The following is a 22642-nucleotide window of genomic DNA, read 5'->3' as shown; positions in this document are numbered from 1 at the left end:
AAAGTCAAGTATTATAATGAAATATGCCAAGACCTAGAGTGAGGAAATCAAGAGGGAAGAACATACTCAGCATTTCTTAAGCTAAAAGGATTGAAGAAAAATAATTCAAGCCTCAACTTACAATATTGAAGGATTCCATGGGCAAAATATTGAAGAAGATGGAAGGAATACACAGTCACTGTACCAAAAAGAATTGATCAATGTTCAACCATTTCAGGAGGTAGCATATGATCAAGAACTAATGGTATTGAAGAAAGAAATTGAAGCTGTACTAAAAGCATTAATGAAAAAAAAAGCCTTCAGGAAGTGATGTACTAGCAATTAAAATATTTCAACAAACTGATGCAGTGCTGGAAACACTTACTTGTCTCTGCTAAGAAATTTGGAAGAAGCTACCTGACCAACTAACTGAAAGGGATCCATATGTGTACCCTTTCCAAAGAAATATGATCCTACAAAATGTGGAAATTATTGAACAATATCATTAACAACACAAGTAAAATTTTGCTGAAGATCTTAAAAAATGGTTGCAGCAGTACATCAACAGTGGTGCTGCATGAAATTCAAGCTGAATTCAGAAGAGGGCCTGCAACAAAGGATATTACTGCAGCATCTGATGGATTTTGACTGAAAGCAGAGAATACCAGAAAGATGTTTACTTGTGTTTTATTGACTTTGCAAAGTTATTCAACTGTGTGAATCATATGAACTATGTGAGAAGAATGAGAATTCCAGAACACTTCATTGTGTTCATGTACAGAGATCAAGAGGCAGTCATTCGAACAGATACTGCATGGCTTAAATCAGGAAAGGTATGAGTCATGGTTGTACCTTTCACTCTACTTATTCAATCTGTATGCTGAGCAAATAATTTGATAAACTGGACTATATGAAGAAGAACGCAGCATCAGGATCAGAAGAAGTCTCCTTTGTATGTGCCGTGGAGTCAGTTCCAACTCATAGCGACCCTGCACAGGGCTTCCAAGGCTATAAATCTTTACGGGAGCAGAAAGCCTCATTCTCCTGCGGAACAGCTGGTAGTTTCGAACTGCTGACCTTGAGGTTCGCAGCCCAATTCATAATCACTATACTACCAGAGCTCCTTGTTGTTGTTGTTGTTGTTAAGTGCTGTCGAGTTGATTACGACCCATAGTGACCCTATATAGGGTTTCCAAGGAGCAGCTGGTGAGTTTGAACCGCCAACTTTGCAGTTCAAACAGCTTTGTAGTCTGGCGCATTATCCCACAGTGCCACACCAGGACTCCAGAGCTCCTTAGGAAGGCTCATTAACAACCTGCAATATGCAGATGACAAAACCTTGTTTGCTGAATGCATAAAGGGTTTGAAGCACTTAGCGATGAAGATAAAATACAGCCTTCAGTATGGTTACAACCCAGTGTAGAGAAAAATGGGGAAAATATTGACGTTGTTAAGGATTCATTTTTCTTAGATCCATAATCAACATTCATGAAATTGTGGTGTTGGTGAAGAATATTCAAAGTACCGTGGACTAACAGAAGAACAAGCAAGTCTATCTTGGAAGAATTACAACCAGAATTAAGGGTAGCAAGACATCATCTCATGTACTTTGGACATGTTATCAGGAGGAACGTGTTCTTTTCTATGGTAAAGTAGAGGGTCACAGCAAATGAGAAAAAAACCATAAGCTGGATTTCCACAGTGTCTGCAGCAGTGAGCTCAAGCATGACAATTGTAAGGATGGTGCAAGACTGGACAGGGTTTTGTTCTGTTCTGCATAGAGTTGCTATGAGAACTGACTCGAGGCACCTGACACCACCACTGAGTTGATGGCACTTCACAACAACAGCAACAAATATAAATATATATACATTCTTCTTTTTAAAAATTTTATTGTGAATTGAGTGAAAATCTATAGGGCAGATCATCAGTTTTACGCTCAACAAATCACACACCCTGTTTCATTACAGTGATTATAATCCCCTCCATGTACCATCAAAAAAAGGATCAAGTTATGCACTGAATGAAACATTACTCTTGTTGTTAAAAGCTGTCAAGTTTATTCTGATTCATAGAGACCCTGTATAGGGTTTCCAAGGAACAGCTGACCTTGTGGTTATCAGTCCAGTGCTTATCCTACAGTGCCACACTGGGAATCTTACTAGCCATTAGTAATCAAAGTGTGTCTATATTTTAAAAGCATGGTTACATCTCTTGAGTTCTGTACACCATTCCAAGAAGTCCAGGTTAGCTAGTAATTCAGTCTGACTGAGACCTACATGATTAGCTATCATAAAAAAGTATGTTAATATAATTGATAGCTCTGAATTGTATACCTGAAAATGCTGAATTGGCACATATTGTGTTATAGATATTTCTACAATAAAAAGTACAAATGTAAAGTTTGCTAGTTATACATCATCATCTTTTGTATGACATATATAATTTCTATTTTCAAAATAACTGTAGCTTTCTGTCTGGAAACTAACGGGTACAGCTCTTCAGATTTCAGCTACTAAGTCAGGCCTGCCTTTGAGATGGATGCTTCACCCCTCTTTTTTTTTTTTTTAAGTTTTTATTGTGAATTGAGTGGTAGTTTACATTGGGAGAACATCAGTTTTACACTCTTCACTTCATTGCAATGATTACAATCTCCTCCGTGCGTCATCATTCAACAGTATTTGCTTCTATTCCCTCTGTTTTGTTTTGGTTTTGTGTGTTGTTTTTTTTTTTGAGGGGGGTTGTAAACAAAACCACTCAGGAAAATATAATCATTTAAACAACCAAACGGCACATTCTACAAGACTGCCTCCTGGCCACCAACACCTTCACACGCCCCTCTTGAGCACCGTATAAAGTGTTTTCTCAGTAGTGTTAAAATTTGTGTCTTTTTATCATCCACTAAGTTTTAAATTTTTTCAATCAGTTTTACATTCATACTGTTTAAGGAACCAGTTCTTCTACAAGCTTCTTATGGAAAAACAGTAGTTCCTTCATCAGCCTTCTCATACCCCTTGTTCCTGCTTCACAGACAACCACTTTGTCAGCTGGCAGTATTTAACAGCTGGTACTAATATTGTCAGTACCAGTACTCTCTCTTTGTATGGATATCAGGATGGTGATTTATGCTAACCCCAAGGTCAGTGGTTCAAACCCAGTAGCCACTCTCTGGGAGAGGGCTGAGGCTGTCTTCTTCCATCTTTACAGTCTCTCTGTGAGTTGAGATTGACTCATTGGCAGTGGGTGTTGGCTTAGCGAAGGCCTGAAACCAAGGAATAAAGTCACTCACACATGAACAACCTGCTGGATTTATACATATACATTATTGTTGTTGTTAAGTGCCGTTGACTTGGTTCTAACCCATAACGACCCTGAGTAAGGTTTCTATGGAGCAGCTGGTGAGCTTGAACCACCAACCTTTCAGTTCAAATTGACTTTGCAGTCCAGCACATTAACCCACAGCACCACACCAGGACCCTTATACAGTGTATACCCAAACCAAACTCAATACCAGGGAAGTCAGTTCCAACTCATAGCAACGCTATAGGGCAAAGTAGAACTGCCACAGGTTTCCAAGGCTATAAATCTTATGGAAGCAGAAAGGCTCATCTTTTTCCCGTGGAGCAGCTGGTAGGTTTGAACTGACAGTCTTGCAGTTAGCAGCCCAGCGCTTATCCTACAGCATCATCAGGGCTCCTTACACAGTATATGTTGTTGTTGTTGTTAGGTGCCATCGAGTCGGTACCGACTTATAGCAACCTTATGCACAGCAGAATGAAACACTGCCCGGTCCTGGGCCAACCTCACTACTGTTGCCATGCTTGAGTCCATCAGTGTTGCCACTAGGCCAATCCATCTCATTGTGGGTCTTCCTCTTTTTCTCTGACCCTCCACCTTACCAAACATGGTATCCTTCTCCAGTGACTGGCCCCTCCTGACAATATGTCTGAAGTATGAGAGACAAAGTTTTGGCCTCCAAGGAGCACTCTGACTGCCCTTCTTCCAAAATGGATCTCTTGTTTCTTTTGGCAGCCCATGGCAATTTCAATATTCTCCTCCAACACCATAACTCAAAGGCATCAATTCTTCTACAGTCTTCCTTATTCACTGTCCAGCTTTCACATCCATATGAGGTTATTGAAAATAGCATGGCTTGGGTCAGGTGCACCTTAGTCCTCAAGCTGACATCTTTGCTCTTCAATACTTTAGTATATAGTTAAACACATTCAAGGAACTAAGATGTCATTTTATCAAATAAGTCCTCTTCAGTCCTTTTCATGGGATATGTTGTTGTTCTCTTCCCACAAATCAGTTAATCAACTTTAGAGTATCTATACCTCATGGGACATAGAGGGATAGGTATTCCAAAGTTTATTAGGTAATTTGTGGGAAGAGAAGAAAATAGATTTATCTCTGTAACTGTTTTTCCAGAGTTAATATTTAATGTAGTATGTGCTTTCTGGACATGCTCAGAAAATTTAAGAGTTAGCTGGACATGCCCAGAAAATTTAAGAGTTAGCTGGAAAAAGTCAGCCCAAGATGAAAATTTGCCCTAGAAAATTCAGATGAGTTGTGATTCCGGTGTATGTCAGAACTGTTCTATGGGCCCATCTTCCAACCCTTTACCAGCTCACTTGTCATCATTTCGTATGGCTAGCTGGGAAAGGCACCTTAGGTTTGACAATTTGAGACACATACTAATGTGTTTGTTTCACTGTTTAACATCACCACCTTTTGTTTATTTGTTTGTTTTAACTAGTTTTACATTCACGTTATTTAAGGAATCAGGTGTTATACAAACTTCTTATGGAAAACAGCAGTCCCTTCATCAGTCCTTCCCAACACCTTTTTCCTGATTTATAGACCACCACTTTCAGCATACTTAGCTGGCACCCTGGTGTGGCACAGTAGGATAAGCACTAGATGAGGTTGGCAGATCAAACCCACCAGCTATGCTCTGAAACCTTACACAGGATGGCTATGAGTTGGTACTGGCTTGATGACATACAACAACAATAACAACGTATTTGTTCTAAGGAGCCCTTATGGTATAATGGGTTGTGTTGTGCTAACCACAAGGTCGATGGTTCTAGCCCACCAGCCACTTCATGAAAAAAAAAAAAAAAAGAATTTCCCTGTGTCTATAAAGACTCAGTCTCAGAAGCCCTATGGAGCAGGTCCACTGTGGCCTAAAGAGTCACTGTGAGTTGGAATTGACTCCGTAGCAGTGGTTTTGTTAGATTGGATTTAGGTAACCCGGTGACACAGTGCTGAGACACCAACTAAAAGGTCAGTGATTCAAACCACTAGCAGGAAAGATAACTCATCTGCTTCTGCAAAGATGTACAGCCTTGGAAACCTATGGGGGCAGTTCTTCTTCTATAATAAGGTCAGAATCAACTCAACAACAATGGGTTTGGTGCTAAAGTTGTAGATTAGGTTTATATTTCTACCTATTAGATTTGTTTCTATTTTAAACATAATTGATTGATTTCCCACTATGAAGGATAAGGATTTAACTGTCTTTCACTCCTTGGTCATCACCACACAAATGTACTTCTGGACCCTTCTTCGAATACTCCCCCCTCCACCCACTTTGAAATTGATTGTGTTAAGAGTTGGTAAGATCTACTACTCAGTACTTACATTATTATGCCTATATACATGTGATATACATATGTGTGATAGATACTGACTCCTGATGTGGCGCTCTAGGATCAACTGGACTGCAAACCACAAGGTCAACAATTCAAACCCATCAGTTGCTCCTTGGAAATCTTTATAGGGTTGCTATGGCTTGGAACTAACTCGCCCACCCTCAACAACAACAGTATATGTGATGTGCTCTGTTAAGCTGTATGCTATGCTATGATTATTTTTTTTCTTTCATAATTGTTATTTCCTCTGTTCACATATAATTGCTATTTTAAAATTTACCTAGTTTCCCCAAACTCTTCCTCCAGTGAGGAAATCTCTGTTATATTCAAATGCATTAGCAGTCTGGATTTCTCTTCTTGAAGTTGCTTCTCCTAGAGCCTGGCCTTGTTGCTTCTTAGGTCTGCTTTATAGCAGTCTTCTTGGTATCTTCCTTCATTTTGGTATCTTCCTTTTCCATCATCCTAGGGGAATCCCTTCAGCTCTCCTGTGTTACAGCTCCAGTTTCCTGAAACTAATGCCTTGCTATTCATTTTGTTAAAAATCATTTAAATAAATCACATCTCCAGTGACTTCTTGAGAAAGAATTTCTTAAAATCTTGCATATCTGGAAAATCTCTTTCTCTACTTCATTGGCTAGATAGAGAATTCTATATTGGATATAATTTCCCTCAGAATTGTGAAGACATTGTTATAGTTTAGCTTCTGGTATTAAAAGCCCATTGCTATTCTGATTCATAATCTTTTTTGGATAAAACTTTTTTTGTTTCTCATCACTGAAAGTTCTTTCCTGTGTCTCAAATAATCTGGAGTCATCTAGGTGCTTTTGTGGAAAACTGTTTTTCATCCATTTTTTCCAAGACACTCTTTTTCCCTTTCATTCTCGAAAAATGATCTCAAATTAACTCAGCGATAACGTCGTATCCTCAAACTTCTCCATTATGTCTTTCTAGAACTACTATTATTCTTAATGTAGTCTCCTGGACTAATTTTCTTTATTCTTTGTTCGTTCTTTCCATCTCTGTTTTTGCTCTTTCCTGGTAGATTTGATCAACTTTCATCCTGTCGTTTTCTTTACCTTTTTGTTCTTTTTTTTTTCAAAATGAATCTAATATGTTTCCTATGTTTCTAAGGATATTAATGATTGCTTGTTTCTTTCTCCTTAAGTTTCCCTCATCCCCAACCGAGCATCCTATTTTTAGCAAGTTGGTTTTTTTTTTTTTTTCTGTTCTGCTTGCATTCTTTAAATTTAGAGGTTTTCCTCAAAGGTATAGGTTTGGATTCAGATTTAAGAGAGGTGAAGTTGGAAAGTGCCTGAAGCTCTATGTAAAGCATGTGTAAAGAGATCTGTATGGGAAGTTTCCTTGGAGAAGCCTTATGTCTGTAACTTTAAATCTTCCCCTTCCCCGTTCTGCCCTAATTCTTCAGAGAAGACACTCCCAGTCGCTGACCTGGAAGGTATTTTCCCAGCTACAGATAGGGAAAGAAGGCTGAGGGTCTCAATATTTAGTGTGTAAATTTCCCTCTCTTCAGTAGCGAACCCAAGCCCTCAACTCTGTCTGATACCTCTGTTGTTGCAGCTGTTTTTGTTGTTAAGTGCCGTTGAGTCAGCTCCAACACATAGCTACCCTGTATAGGATTTCTGAAGAGCGTCTGGTGCATTTGAACCACTGATCTTGTAGTTAGCAGTCCAGTGCTTATCCTACAGCTCCACACCAGGACACCAGAGACTCTTTATTTTACCATCTTTTGTCTTCTAGTCTTCTTAACAAATCTTCCAGTTTTGAGCCCTACCTTTTGGCAACTTCCAGCGGTACCTGGTGCCACCAATTCCTGAGCCTTGCGCAGGCTCCACAGTGTGAATTGGATTAACTTCCAGGCTCTTCCCTACTGTTGGTTAAGGTCCTGGCTTCTTGGGCTGGGCTAAGTCAGTTAGTTCTTACTCGCACCTACGCTCTCTAGCTTCCAAGAATTTATTGGTGCTATTTTCTCTCCTTCTCTGTGCCAGTATTGTTGTTGTTATGTGCCATGGAGTCAGTTCCAACCCATAGCGACCCTTTACAGGTTTTCTGAGGCTGTAAATCTTTATGGGAGCAGAAAGCCTCATCTTTCTCCTGTGGAACAGCTGGTAGTTTCGAACTGCTGACCTTGCGTAAAGTCATTTTAGTGTGATTTTGTATGGGAGAAAAAATACACGTGTGGGTTTTTTTAAAACTTTTTATTGCAAGTTGAGTGAAGGTCTATAGACAAGATCATCAGCTTCACATTCAACAAATCATACACTTTGTTTCATCTCAATGATTGCAATCCCTTCCATGTAACAGTTATCCCACTTTCTCCCTGTGGTTACCCATATACAAATATTCTCTTTCAAACTCCTACATATATGTGTAATACATACATGAGTAGATACATAAATTTCATATATATAAATTTCACTCTTCCTCCCATAACCATTCAGCCTGTGTCTGAATACGTGGACAAAGAACTGTCCATGTATCTACACACAGAGCGCTATTGTTCCAAGGTTGTATATATATCACTATTTACCTTTATCCCTTTGAGTTCTTACATACTCCCTGTGTCTTCACCTGTCTTCATCATTCTTGCTATCCTTCCCCTTCTTGTATATTGCCCTCTCTGTCACACAAGTAAATACTTGTGTAACCTCTAGTCCGTGAATAATTAATTCTATAATTCCCATTCCTGGGAACCATAAAAGAATGTTTATTTTAGTATGAAAACCTTTTCTCGAGTTTTTACAATAGTGGTCTCATACAATATTTGTCCTTTGTGAATGACTAATTTAGCTTAGCATAATGTCCTCTAGATTCATCCATGTTATGGGGTGTTTTGCAGATTCATTATTATGTTTACATGCCTATTTTTAACCTGCTGTCTTTTGGGATGGCGTTCATGTGGCTATGATTCTGTAATTAGAGATGAAAAGCATATCACTATGTGATATACCTAAAGTAAAAACTTTAAAAATGTGTAACTCAAAAAAAAAGAAGAAGAGTATTGCTATGTTTATTCAGAGGCTTGTCAACTTAGATCAGTCCAAAAGGAAAATATTTCCTTCTTTGTTAGAGTCTTATAAAGGAGAGATGCACACTGACAGAACACATATGTACATATGTGCGCACATGATGACACTGTCGGAGTTCATGTCTTAAATCAACTCAGGTCAGTTTATGATAAAAACTAAAGTGAAAGCTGCCCTATGACTATAAAATGATTTTGAAAGCCCCTGCTTCTGTATCATGAATTTGAAGTGTTCTTTTTATTGCTTCTGCAATGATTATTCTTCTTTTAAAACAAAGAGAAAGTAACTTTTCTACATTCTATAATTTTTCAGAATTTCAAATTTTGAAAAGAAAGCAAATGATCATGTTGAGATGGAGACCCAGACCGAGGGCAGCACAGACGCAGAGAAAGAAGAGGAGAAAGACACAGAGACTGTGGGTACTTAAAGGCTAAGGCTGATCGAGCATCCCTGACAAACTTAAGAATAGTATAGAAACTGCATTGGTGTGTAATGTGTGCCATCAAGTTGATTCTGACTCATAGGAACTCCGGTGGTGCAATGGTTAAGTGCACTGCTGCTATCAAAGGGTCCAGTGGTTCGAGTCTACCAGCAGCAGCTCAGCAGGAGAAAAGACCTGATAATCTGCTCCTATAAAGATTATAACTTAGGAAATCCTCTGGGTCAGTTCTACTCTACCTTATAGATTTGCTATATATAATTAAGATGAATAGAGATAATATTACTGTTGAATATTTTCAACTTCTTTTATATTTCCCTGTCTTGACTTAAATTTGATTCGGTATAAACTGTAGTGAGATATATTCCTATCAGTAATATAGGAAACCACTACTCTATTCGTCTTGACTGATATCCTAAATATTTAAGTGAATTGGCAAAGTTAATGAAAATGGAATTTTGTCCACTTTATGATCATGAGTATCAAAAATAAATAACTCAGAACACCATGAATAGATTGCTATTCAGGTTTAATAGACAACTTTAAAGTTGATCAACATGCCATTATTCAATGCTCTGCTTAATTAAGATTTCTAAGTTACTAGATTAATAGATTACAAACTGGTTGCCAACCTCTAAGTCAGCAGTTCAAATCTGCCAGCCACCCCGTGGAAGAAAGATGAGGCATTCTGCTCCCGTAAAGATTTATTGCCTCGGCAATGCTATGCAGTGTCACTGTGCAACCAACTCAATGGCACACCACCATAATTCCATGGTGGCTTGTGTGTTTCTGTGATGCTGGAAACCATGCCACCTGCATTTTAAACACCAGCAGGGTCACCCATGGTGGTCAGATTTCAGCTGAGCTTCCAGACTAAGACAGAGTAGGAATAAGGACAGGCAGACTACTTCTGAATATTTAGCCACTGAAAACTTTATGACTAGCAGTGGAACACTGTCACGTAGTACCAGAATATTAAATGTTGAAACATGATGAATACCACCAGAATATTGTCAGGTATAGTGCTAGAAGATGAGCCCCTCAGGTTAGGTGGTGGCAGCAGGTTAGGAGGCACTCAGCCTCCTCAAAGTAGAGTTGACCATGATGACAAAATGGAGTCAAGCTTTTGGGACCTTCATTGGCTGATGGGGCACAATTCAAAATGACAAGAAACAGCTGTAAACATCCATAATAATTAGAACATAGACTATACGAAGTATGAATCTAGGAAAATTAGAAGTTGTCAAAAGTCAAATGGAATGCATAAAGATCACTATCCTAGGCATTAGTGAGCTGAAATGGATCAGTATCGTCCATTTTGAATCTGACAATCATAAAGTTTACTATGCCAGGAATGAAAAATTAAAGCAGAATGGTGTAGAATTCATCATCAAAAAGATCATTTCAAGATCTATCTTAAAGTGTAATGCTGACTATGATAGGATAATATCCATATGCCTACAAGAAAGACTAGTTAATAAGACTACTATTCAAATTTATACATGAACCAGTCAGTGATGAAGAATTTGAAAAATTCTACCAATTTCTTCAGTTGGAAATTGATCAAACATGCAATCAAGATGTATGGATAACTACTCGTGAGTGGAATGCAAAGGTCGGAAACAAAGAGGAAGGACCAGTAATTGGAAAATGTGGTTTTGACAGTAGAAACGATGACATGACAGAATTTTGCAAAACCAATGATTTCTTCACCACAAATAGCTTTTTTAAATGCAAAATAGATTGGTGTACACATGGACCTCACCAGATGGAATTTATGAAAATCAAATTGACTGCATACGTAGAAAGAGATGGTGAAAAAGCTCCATATCATCAGCCAAAACAAGGCCAGGGGTCAACTGTGAAAAAGACCATCAGTTGCAAGTTCAGGCTGAAGCTCAAGAAAATTAAAACAAGTCCATGAGAGCCAAAATATGATCTTGAACACACTCAGCATTTCTCAAGATAATAGAACTGAAGAAAAACTTCAGTCCTCAACTTGTAATACTGAAGGATTTCATGGACAAAATAATGATGAATAATGTAGAAAGCATCAAAAGAAGATGGAAGGAATACACAGAGTCACTGTACCAAAAAGAAGTGGTCAATGTTCAACCATTTCAAGAGATCATATATAATCAAAAGCCTGAAAGAAAAAGCTGAAGAAAGAAGTCTGTGATGCACTATGAAGCCATTAGCAAAGAACACAGCTCTGGAAATTGATGGAATACAAATTGAAATATGTCAACAAACTGATACAGCCTGGAGGTACTCATTGATTTATGCCAAGAAATTTGTAAGACAGCTACCTGGCCAACTCATTGGAAGAAATACATATTGGTGCCCAACAGAATGCAGAAATCATTGGAAACTATCCTTAATATCACATGCAAATAAAATTTTGCTAAAGATAATTCAAAAATGACCACCAACAGTACAGTGACAGGGAACTGCCAGAGGTTCAAGCCAGATGCAGACAAGGATGTAAAATGAGGGATAGCATTGCTGATTTCAGGTGGATCTTGCTTACGTGTGCATTATTGACTATGCCAAGATTTTCAGCTGTGTGGATCATGACAAGCTATAACACAACATCATGAAGAATGAGTTTTCCAGACACTTAATTGTGATCATAACGAGTTTGTACATAGACCAAGAGGCAGTCATTTTAATAGAACAAGGGTACAATGAATGGTTTAAACTCAGGAAAAGTGTGTGCCAATGCTCTCACCATACTTATTTAATCTGTAAACTGAGCAGATAACCCCAGAAACTGGGTTATATGAAGAAGAGCATGACATCAGGATTGGAGGAAAACTCATTAGCAACCCGTGATAAGCAGATGATGATGCTACTTTGCTTGCTGGAAGTGAAAAAGACTTAAAATTCTTTCTGATGAAGATCAGAGACAACAGCCTTCGGTATTTGTTCCACCTCAATGTAAGTAAAACAGAATCCTCACCACTGGACCAATAAATAACATCATGATAAATGGAGAAAAGTTTGAAGTTGCCAAGACTTCATTTTGCTTGGATCCCCTACCAACACTTATGGAAGCAACAGTCAAGAAATCAAACAAAATATTGAATTGTTCAAGTCTGCTCCACAAGACCTCTATAAAATGTTCAAGAGCAAAGGTGTCAGTTTGAGGAGTAAGGTGTGCCAGACCTAAGCCATGGTATTTTTAGTAGCTTCATACATATGTGAAAATTAGACAATGAATAAGAAAGGCCATAGAAAAATCGATGCCTCTGAGTTATGGTGTTGTAGAAGAATGTTGAAAGTACCATGAACTGCTAGAAGAACAAACAAATCTGTGTTAGAAGAAGTATGGCCGGAATGCTCCTTAGAAGCGTGGATGGTGAGACTTTGTTTGTCATTCTTTGGATATGGTATCCAGAGGGATCAGGCCCTGGAGAAGGACATCATGTTTTGTCAAGCGGAGAGTCAGTGGAAGAGAGAAAGACCCCCAATGAGATGAATTGAATCAGTGGCAACAACAGTGGGCTCAAGTTTAACAATAATTGTGAGGATGTCCCAGGACCAAGCAATGTTTCATTCTGTTGTACATAGGGTTTCTATGAGTCAGAAACAACCTGATGGCACCGAAAAACAACTGTATGCCATGCTGTGGGCCAAGTCTCTGAGGCTTTCACGAGAATCGAGAACATGTAGAAAGCTGAGATGAAGCGACCACCAGTGAGCAATAATAACCGCAACAAGATGGATTGACACTTGGCAGCAGCAATGGGCTCAAACCTAACATCAATCGTGAGGATGGCACAAGATCAAGATCAGGCAGTGTTTCTTTCTGTTGTGCCTAGGGTCGCTGTTAGTCAGAACTGACTCAATGGCACCAAACAACAAACAAAAACAAGTAAAATTAGTTTAGCAATCAATTATTGAAAATGACTGAGACTTCTAGAGCAATATAAAACTCAATTACAACAATTATAGAGCTGCCTGTTAAAAGGCTTATACAGTTAAAAATTGTTGTGTAAACTAAACATATAAATTGGCAAAGGAATATGAGTAAATTGTGAGCTGGATAAATAAGATTAGGATTTTACACCCGGTCATCTAGATTTTCCTAAACGATGTTGTTGTTGTTAGTTGCCGTTGAGTCAGTTTCAACTCATGGTGACCCCATGTGTGTAAATGTGTATAAGTGCTCCATAGGGTTTTCAAGACTGGGACCTTTCAGAACCAGATCACTATGTTGTCTTCTGAGACTTCTCTGTTATTGTTGTTAAGTGCTGTTGAGTCAGTTCCAACTCATAGCTACTCTGTATAGGGTTTCCAAGGAGCAGCTGGTGAGTTTGAACGGGTTCAATCTGCCACTCTTTCAGCTAATAGTTGAGCACTTAACTATATGCTACACCCAAGGACTCTCCTAAACAATGATCATGGTTCATTTTAATTATGATAATGTCATTATCTCAAATGAATCCAAACTGACCAGTACATGCTCTACAAAGAAACAGTGTTGTTTCAAAAATACTTAATATGTTTGGTGTATTAATGATCAAAATTTAATCAACTCATCATTTTAAATTGGTTGTTAATGGTTTGGACTATTTTCCTACAAAGCAGTTCATTTAAAGAGATTAAATGGTCAGCGGATGCTAATCACATATCTATGTTTGAATGTCGTATATAATAGGTTGGAAGTGAAGTGGAAATGCTGAACCTTCAAGTGACGACCCTGTTTAAAGAGCTTCAAGAGGCTCATACTAAACTCAGTGAAGCAGAGCTCATGAAAAAAAGACTTCAAGAAAAGTAAGAATGAGAGATGAATGTTATCCTCCTTCTAAAAATGTAAGAAGCCCTGCTGGGATAGTGCGTTAAGTATTGGTTTGCTAACCACAGGTTGGCTGTTCAAAACCACAAACCACTCTATAGGAGAAAGATGAGGTTATCTGCTCCCATAAAAATGTGTAGTCTCAGAAACCCAAAAGAGCATTTCTACTCTGTCCTGTGGGGTCACTATGAGTTAGAATCTACTCGATGGCAGTTGGTTTGGCTGGGTTGCCTAAAAATGTAAATTTTTACGAAGTATGACACTAAGTCACTGCTGTGTTTTTGTAAAATAAATTACAATGCAAAACCATAATAGCTATGTTACTATGCTACTGACTAAAAGAAAAATATACATGTAATTAAAATGTGAATTCAGAAAGAGCTAATATACAGGTAACTGTACAAACAAGAAATACTTGTAGTTGTATGGGAGGTGGGACCAAGGGCTTTGATTCTGCTGTTCGGGGGCATGTATTAAGTACACCAGCCCATGTGAAGACCTGTACAAATCTGTGAGCCCACTGCGTCTTACTTAAGTTGACAGTGTTGACATGAACCAAAAGAAAAGAAAGCTGAAAAGAACAAAAAGACGCCTTGCTTGAAGTTTATTAAGGAAAAAAGTAATTTCAGTTAATTATTAAGACTAACAGAAACTGAGAATTTTGCATTTGTTCTAATCTAAGAAGTTACCAGAAATTTAGGAAAACTAAATTGATGGTATTCTGTTGGATTAGTTGGCAGGTGTTTCCAGCACTTAACCACCACTGTAGTATATTATGGTAATCTGGCATAGCATAGCTGCTTAAGGTAAGAACTTTGAACAGACACACCTTGGTTTAAATATGGATCTATCACTTACTTATATCCTGGGCAAGTTCTTTATTGAATTTCTCTGAGCCTCAGTTTTATCTTTGTAAATCGTGTGTCATAGTTCTTCATGCTTTCTATTAGACTCCATGTTTAAGTACACCATTTTTTTGATGTTTGCTACTGTTGCTATGTGCCATCAAGTCAGTTCCAACTCAATAATGACCCTGTATAGGGTTTTGAAGGGGCAGCTGGTGTGTTGGAACTGCCAACCTTGAGGTTCAAACTGACCTTATAGTCACCACACCAGGACTCCTGGTGTTTGTTATTATTATACTGAAATTCTCTTTTTGATCTTTAAGAAGACATAGAATACTTCCTTTTGCCCTATGAAATCTTTGGGAGAAGTCATAGTCTATGTACTTGACAGAATCAGTAGCTTTCTTAAGGTTAAAAGGTATCCATAAATCACTATATAAAAATACCTTTATCGGATCGAGGCTTAGTCTGAAGGGTAAAAGAGGGAAAATAATGTTAAGATGCTTGACTGTTTTATGAATCTTGGTTTTTCCCTTGCCTAGACACTTGAGTGGGATAGAAAAGAATGTCAGGAAACATGATTACAGAAAGCTTGTAAGCCCATCTTCAGATTTGACCTATACTTATAACTGATTGGAACACCTAAAAGGGGTTCTAGAACTTGCCCAGTTAAATAGCCTTCTTGCAGAGCCTTTGCAGTGTATAAGACCTTAAGTGGAATCCTGAGCCCCATCCAGAACCTTCTGAGGTTGGACATTCCTACTAGCATGGACAAGCAGACCAGCGTGGATCAGCTAGAAGAACAGAAGATACTTCTTGAAAGAAAGACCAACAGGAAAATTCCAAAACAAGAATGGCAGTCTGATTGACTGCTACAAGAACAAGCAAGTTGTTCACTGGGGAGCCATCAAGGCACGCAATCAAGGCCCTTCAGGACAAACCCCTCTCCAGGATTGAAACTCAAAGGGAACACATGAGTAGGTGTCTAAGCCTGCTGGCAACCACATTGGTCTTCTGGTAAGTAGAAGAGGGAGAAAGGCAGCAATGAAGATATGGACCAAGTTCAACCACGTCCCATAGGCTTGCATCAACCTGGAGAGAAAAAAGAAGAGGGGCTGGTTGGTTCGAAGTGTGCTGAGACCTGGGGACCCTTGAGCCCATGGACAAGGACATAACCATGGAGGGCTAAGCTGAGAGTGAAGCGTACAGCTGATATTAAGTGAAGGGAGATGCACAGGAACACCCAAACTTGCAGCTAGTATCCACTCAACCTAGCTTAAATGGCTTGATCAGAACTTGACCAGAGGAAGATTTAAAAAAAAAAAAAAAAAATTATAAAGGAAACAAGTGTAAATTGCTACAATTTGAAGAACTTGACCTATACTTATGGAAGTAGTAGCTCAAAATACCAACTGAGAGCCAAAGTCTTCACATCAAGGATCAATCATATCCCCTTTGTATATAGGATTGATAAGGATGGGCAAATTAGACATTGGCTACCTAAAATGGTGGGGGGGGGGGGGCTGTAAAGGCATGAAGTGACTGGGCTTACAAGTTTTCAAGAGGGAGTTCAGTTTCGGACTGTATAGGGGAAGGTAGAATCCCCACTAAATAGCCTTCATCTTGTCTAGATGGATCTAGTGAAAAGAAATGGGGATAAGCTTCTTATGACTGAATAATGAGTAATTGTTATTATGACTAATTGCAACTTTCACAACTGTAAAGGTAGAAGTTTTGTAACAAAAAGAGCAGAGTAGTTACTCTTACAGTCCAGGAACAGAGGACCTTAGGACCATCAAGGGAAAAGAGCACAAGTGGAATGTGGGACCCTATCTAGAGAAGCAGTGACACCAGAGATGGAAGCAGAAGTGAGGATATGGAGAGAGGGTGCAGCTGAGGGCTCTGGACTCTTGGAAAGAGAAAGACTGTGTGCTGGCAGCCAGGTGCTGGTGGCCAGGACGTAGTCTTGCAGAATGTGCCCTTTAGTTGTTTAAACAATTATATATTCCTGAGTATTTTTGTGTACATTCTTCCCCCACCCCTAAAAAAAAAAGAGGGAATAGAAGCGACTACTGTTGAATGGTGATGCATGGAGGAGATTGTAATCATTGCATTGAAACGAGTGTAAAAGGGATGTTCTGCCATGTAAACTATCACTCAAGTCACAATAAAATCTAAATAAATAAATAAACCTTCCAAAACCAAACAAACAAGCAAAAGGACCTTTACCAATTATTTACCTTGGTCTGTGTTTCAATACAAATATATTAGCATGACTAATTTAAATAATTATTCAAAGTGAGTAGTAGTTCATGTAATCGTAGATCTGTACTTTTCTAGGTATAGGCATAAGGGCTCACAAAATGACCATGCCTAGGAAAAAGGCAACAAGTTTAAAATATTTTATTTTGTACCATTAAATCCTTGAAAATTGCAACCATAAGATGTTTTGCATCTGCTCCCTAACCTTGGTATGTTTTTTACAAGCCACTGAGAAGTGCAGGAGTAATGTTTGTCCTCATAAAGTCTTGATCTTTCTTAGGTGTCAGGCCCTTGAAAGGAAAACTTCTGCAGCCCCATCAGAGTTGAATGAAAAGCAAGAACTTGTATATAATAACAAAAAGTTAGAGCTACAAGTGGAAAGCATGCGCTCGGAAATCAAAATGGAACAAGCTAAAACAGAGGATGAAAAGTGAGTGGGCTATTATTGAATGACTGCTTGCAAAAAGGAGATGGAACAGTTTTACACAGGTTGGAATTAAGATTAGAAAATAAAACTATAAAATATCTTTCTTCTTTGTAGAAGTACTGGGAATATTTATTTCTTAGGGAATAAGTTTTATCATAACAGAAATAAGGAAATTATGTGTATTCTATCCAGATATTTTGGAAGAGATTATTTCCTTTGAAAATAGGAAAATGCTAGGAGGTGGTGGTAGAGGAGTGTTAAAGGCAGGAGAGAAGACTTTGCTATTTATGTGTTCAGAAGATTGGGAGTCAAGACTATAATTATGTTTCTATGACTTTTTTTCCTCCCCAAGATGCCTTTTTAATCTTTTTTTTTTTTAACATAAATCTCTTTTTCAATAGAGCCAAATTTGCCGCTCTACAGTTGACACACAACAAGCTTCTTCAAGAGCACAGTGAAGCATTGAAAACAATTGAGGAACTAAAAATGAAAGAAGTAGGTATTCATAGGAAAAGCATTGTTTTCACAGCCGAGCAATGAATGGAAATTGGCAAACATCTTATATGTAAAATAGTTACAGTCATCCTTACCTAAGTCTGGTTTCAAAGATTCTTTTTCAGTTTATAATTGATATTTTGTGCCTAAATGTTTACAACTTCCGATATTGTGTGTGTATATACATACGAGGTAGCTACAAAAAGTTATGTGGGAAAGGGGAAATAAAAGATGACACAAATTTTCCACAAACATATTTGCAGCCCCTTCATGTATGTACACCAGTGCTCTTTGTGTCCTCCCATCAGGGAGTGAGCTTTTAGTGTTTGTGATGGTAGGTTTGTGGGAGAGCTAGCAGCAGAATGGGCTCCTGGGGGAATAGTGCATAGTGAGCTGCTGGCTGGGGTGACAGGCGCTATCTAGTGCATGAGGTTCTGCAAGGCCAGCTCACCTTCTCTCAGGGAAACAAGACCCTGACTGAGCTTCATTGGCGTGCAACTTAAATTAGCTTACTAACTTAATACTAACTTACTAACTTAATACTGCCTGGCATGGTGTGATAATGTGAAAACCATGGCCTCTTTGATTTAGAAAAGGTCTTTGTATTTATTTCCTTATAAATCAACTCTCTGTTTTTATTTACTTTTAAATAAAATGTGTTTTCTCTACAGGGCCTGTTATTGTTGTTAAGTACTGTCGAGTGGGTTCTGACTCATAGTGACTCTGTATAGCGTTTCTGAGGAGCAGCTGGTGGGTTTGAACTGCTAACCTTGTGGTTCATAGTTTAGTGCTGATCCACAGCGCCACACCAGATGTCCTCATAGTAGATTTTTAATTAAAATAGTTTCTTCTTTCCCACTGACGTCACAAAGTAAGAGTGACATGAGTGGAAATATAACAGTAGCAGTGAGTCACAGCCTCATTAAGATCGGGGTTTGTTATTATGTCCCCTATTGCAGTATATTCTTTTATCATTGTTGTTGTTAAGTGCCATCGAGTCAGCTCCAACCCATAGTGACCCAGTCTAGGGTTTCCGAGGAGCAGCTGGTGAGCTTGAACTGCCAACCTTGCAGTTCAAATGGCTTTGCAGTCTGGCGCATTAGCCCACAGCGCCACACCAGGACTCCTTTGTATCCATTTAGGAAATGATTATTTATCAGCTGTAAGCTGAATGACCACAACTTTGTACTTTGTACATTAAGTTAGCATTGCTTATTCATGTAACAGACCCAATATGGTTTTAAATAAATCTTTATCTAACATTTTACTATAATAAGCTGAATTATTTCAATACCTTCTCTCTCTCTCTCTCTCTCTCTCTCTCTATATATATATATATATATATATATATATTTATGTATGTATATGTGTGTGTGTGTGTGTGTGTGTGTGTGTAATAACCCTGTCTTCTTCAGGCAGAGCAAGTGGACAAGGCAGTACTGCAGGAACTAAAGGAGAAACTGGAACTGGCAGAGAAGGCCCTGGCTTCTAAGCAGCTTCAACTGGATGAGATGAAACAGACCATTGCCAAGCAGGAGGAGGACCTTGAAACCATGACTGTCCTCAGGGCCCAAGTAAGATACACTCTGAAACATGGACTTGGAATTCATAGTTCAAGTGGGAAAGTAATGTGGTTTAAATGTGTATTTTGTTTTATGCATTTTTACACAACTTTTTTCCCCCACTAATTCTACTGTGGCTCTGTAGGATAAAAATTGAACTGCTAAATCACAAAGTTGGCAGTCAGCCACTAGCTGCTTCACGGAAGAAAGATGAGGCGTTTTGCTCCTGTGAAATTTTATAGGCCCAGAAATCCTACACAGGGTCACAATGAGTTAGAACTGACTCGATGGTACTTAACAACAACAAGGTATTTTAAAACCTTGTATTGAAGTATATGCTGATGGTTGATGGTTGTTGTTGTTAAGGGCTATCAAGTCGGTTCCCACTCATTGTGAGCCTGTAGAGGGTTTCCGAGGAGCATCTGGTGAGTATGAACCACTAGTGACCTTGTGGTCCAAATTGACCTTGCGGTCCAGTGCATTAACCCACAGCACCACACAGGTACTCCTAATTGGTTTCATCAGGTTTTGTTCTCCTCCCTTACCAACACTTTACATTATCAATCTTTTTAATTTTGATGATTAATGGAGGTGTATGTAGTGGTATCTCATTTCATTTCCATTTCTTTCATGAGTAATGCTTTTTCAAATGTTTATTGTTCATGTAAGTAACCTCTTTTGTACTCCATCAAGAATGTCTCTAAATTTTTTTTTTATTACTGTTTCTTTATTTTGAAGGAATTCTTTCTGTAATCCAGATACATTCACTCTGTGCCTTGCCTTTTCACTCTCAAAAAGGTGTCTTTTGATGAACAAACGTTCTCAGTTTTAAGGTAGTCTAATTAATCCATCTTTTCATTTATGATTAGTACTTTTGGTGTCCTGTTGAAGAAGCTTGCAATATCCTGTTATTGTTGTTAAGCACCTTGAAGTTGCTTTAAATCTTTGCAGGAGCAAAGCGCCTCGTCTTTCTCCCATGAAGCGGCTAGCAGGCTCGAACCACAGACCTTGTGGATCACAGTCCAGTGCTTATCGTATGGAGCCACTCCCTCTCAATATCTTAAGGCCATGAAAATACTCTCCATTGTTATCTTCTAAAAGTTTTAGTAGATCTATAATATTATTATTATTATATTAATATTAAGATCTACAAGTCTTCTATAATTAGCTTTTATATATGGAGTGACATCAGGGTAAAGATTCATATGTTTTTATACATGGATATCCAATCAACTTGGCACCATTTATTTTAAAAGCTGTCTTTTCTTCTTTGTTCTATTGCCTTCTTTGTCATAAATTGTGTCCACATATGCATGGATCTCTTTGTGAACTCTGTACTGCTCCATTGGTTTATTTGTGTACCCTTGATCTGATACCATACTGTCTTGACTTACTTAAAGCATAAAAGTTTTGATGGGAGGTAGAATAAGTTCTACTTTCTTTTTATTCTTTCAGAGGGCCTCATATAACCTTCCTTTTTGCTTTTTCTTATAAATGTTAGAATCAGTTTGGCATTTTCCATATACACACACACACAATCCTACTGAGGTTTTGATTGGGATTATATTAACTATTTATAAATTAACATGGAGAGAATATCTTTACACTTTTGATTATTCCAATCCATGATCATAGTATATCTTCTTTAATTGTTCTCAGTAATGTTTTTAATCTTAGTAGAAGTTCTGCTCATTTTCATTAGATTATATACAATTTGTGTTGTTGTTGTTAAGTACCGTCAAGTTGGGACCTACTCATAGTGACCTTATGTATGTACAACAGAACAAAACACTGCTCAGTCTTGCATAGACCTCACAATTGTTGCTACACTTGAGTCCATTGTAACTGCCACTGTGCCAATCAGTCTCATTGGGGTCTTCCTCTTATTCGCCGACTCTCCACTTCACCAAGCATGATGTCCTTCCCCAGGGACTTGTCCCTTCTGATAATATGTCCAAATTATGAGAGACGAAGTCTGGCCATCCTGGTTCCTAAGAAGCATTCGGGTTGTACTTCTTCCAATGCAGGTTTGCTTGTTCTTTTGGCAGTCCCTGTTTTAATACTCTCCTCCAACACCATAACCCAAATGCATCAACTTTTGTATGGTCTTCTTTATTCACTGTCCAGCTTTCACATTCATACGAGGTTATTGAAAATACCATGACTTGGGTCAGGCACACCTTAGTCCTCTGACATCTTTGCTCTTGAACACTTTAAAGAAGTCTTGTGCAGCACATTTGCCTAATCCAGACCATTTCTTGACTGCTGCTTAATGTTTGATCCTAGCAAAATGAAGTCTTTGACAACTTTAATCTTTTCTCCATGATCTTGATGTGCAATTGTGAGGATTTTTGTTTTCTTTAAATTGAGATGCAATCCATGCTGATGGCTGTGGCCTTTGATGTTCATCAGCAAGTGTTCCCAGAGCAAGTCCACTTCTCTTTCAGCAAGCAAGGTTGTACTATCCGCTTAGCACAGGTTTTTAATAAGTCTTCCTCCTATCCTGATGCTATGTTCTTCTTCATATAATCCAGTTTCTCAAATTATTTGCTCAATATGCAGATGAGTAAGTATGGTGACAGAATACAATCCTGACGCACACCTTTCCTAATTTTTTTTTAATGTTTTATTGTGAATTATGTGATGGTTTACATGGGAGAACGTTAGTTTTACATTCATCCTATCGTATATCATTTCATTGCTATGGTTACAATCCCCTCCATGCGTCATCAACCAACCAAAGGGTATACACTGCAAGCCTGCCCTCCTCCGGTCATCAGCAAACAGCCCTCCTCCCTCTCTATGTCTAAAGCCCCCAACTGCTCCATCTCTCCACGTCATCATCTCTGCCTCCATCTCAGGCATCACTGCTTCTCTGGGTAGGGTCCCATTTTCTGCTCTTCTCCCTTGATGGTCCCAGGGACCTACGCTCCTAGGCTGAAAAGTTAATCACTCCCTTCCTTGCTACAAAACATCTACCTTTACATTTCCAACCCTTACAAGCAGTCCTGATAGCAATTATTCACTATTGTATCACAAGAGACCCATCCTCATTTCATTTCATCAGCCCTGCCTAGACAGATTGTATATTACTCAGTGGAGATCCTGCCTTCCTTCACGGCCTCTGAATC

General features: G+C 38.6%; 1 protein-coding gene across 1 annotated transcript in view; it reads left to right on the top strand.

Annotated features, from left to right (window-relative positions):
• Nucleotides 1-22642, top strand: part of OPTN (optineurin) — a 76185-nt gene that overhangs the window by 33570 nt on the left and 19973 nt on the right. The window contains 5 exon segments of the mRNA XM_006873159.1: nt 8993-9095; nt 13783-13898; nt 17308-17457; nt 17856-17949; nt 19365-19523. Coding sequence (XP_006873221.1) covers nt 8993-9095; nt 13783-13898; nt 17308-17457; nt 17856-17949; nt 19365-19523 — 622 coding nt within the window.

The sequence above is a fragment of the Chrysochloris asiatica genome, unplaced genomic scaffold (assembly GCF_000296735.1).
Source record: "Chrysochloris asiatica unplaced genomic scaffold, ChrAsi1.0 scaffold00226, whole genome shotgun sequence".
Classification (NCBI taxonomy): domain Eukaryota; kingdom Metazoa; phylum Chordata; class Mammalia; order Afrosoricida; family Chrysochloridae; genus Chrysochloris; species Chrysochloris asiatica.
This window is presented reverse-complemented; position numbering and strand designations above follow the sequence as displayed.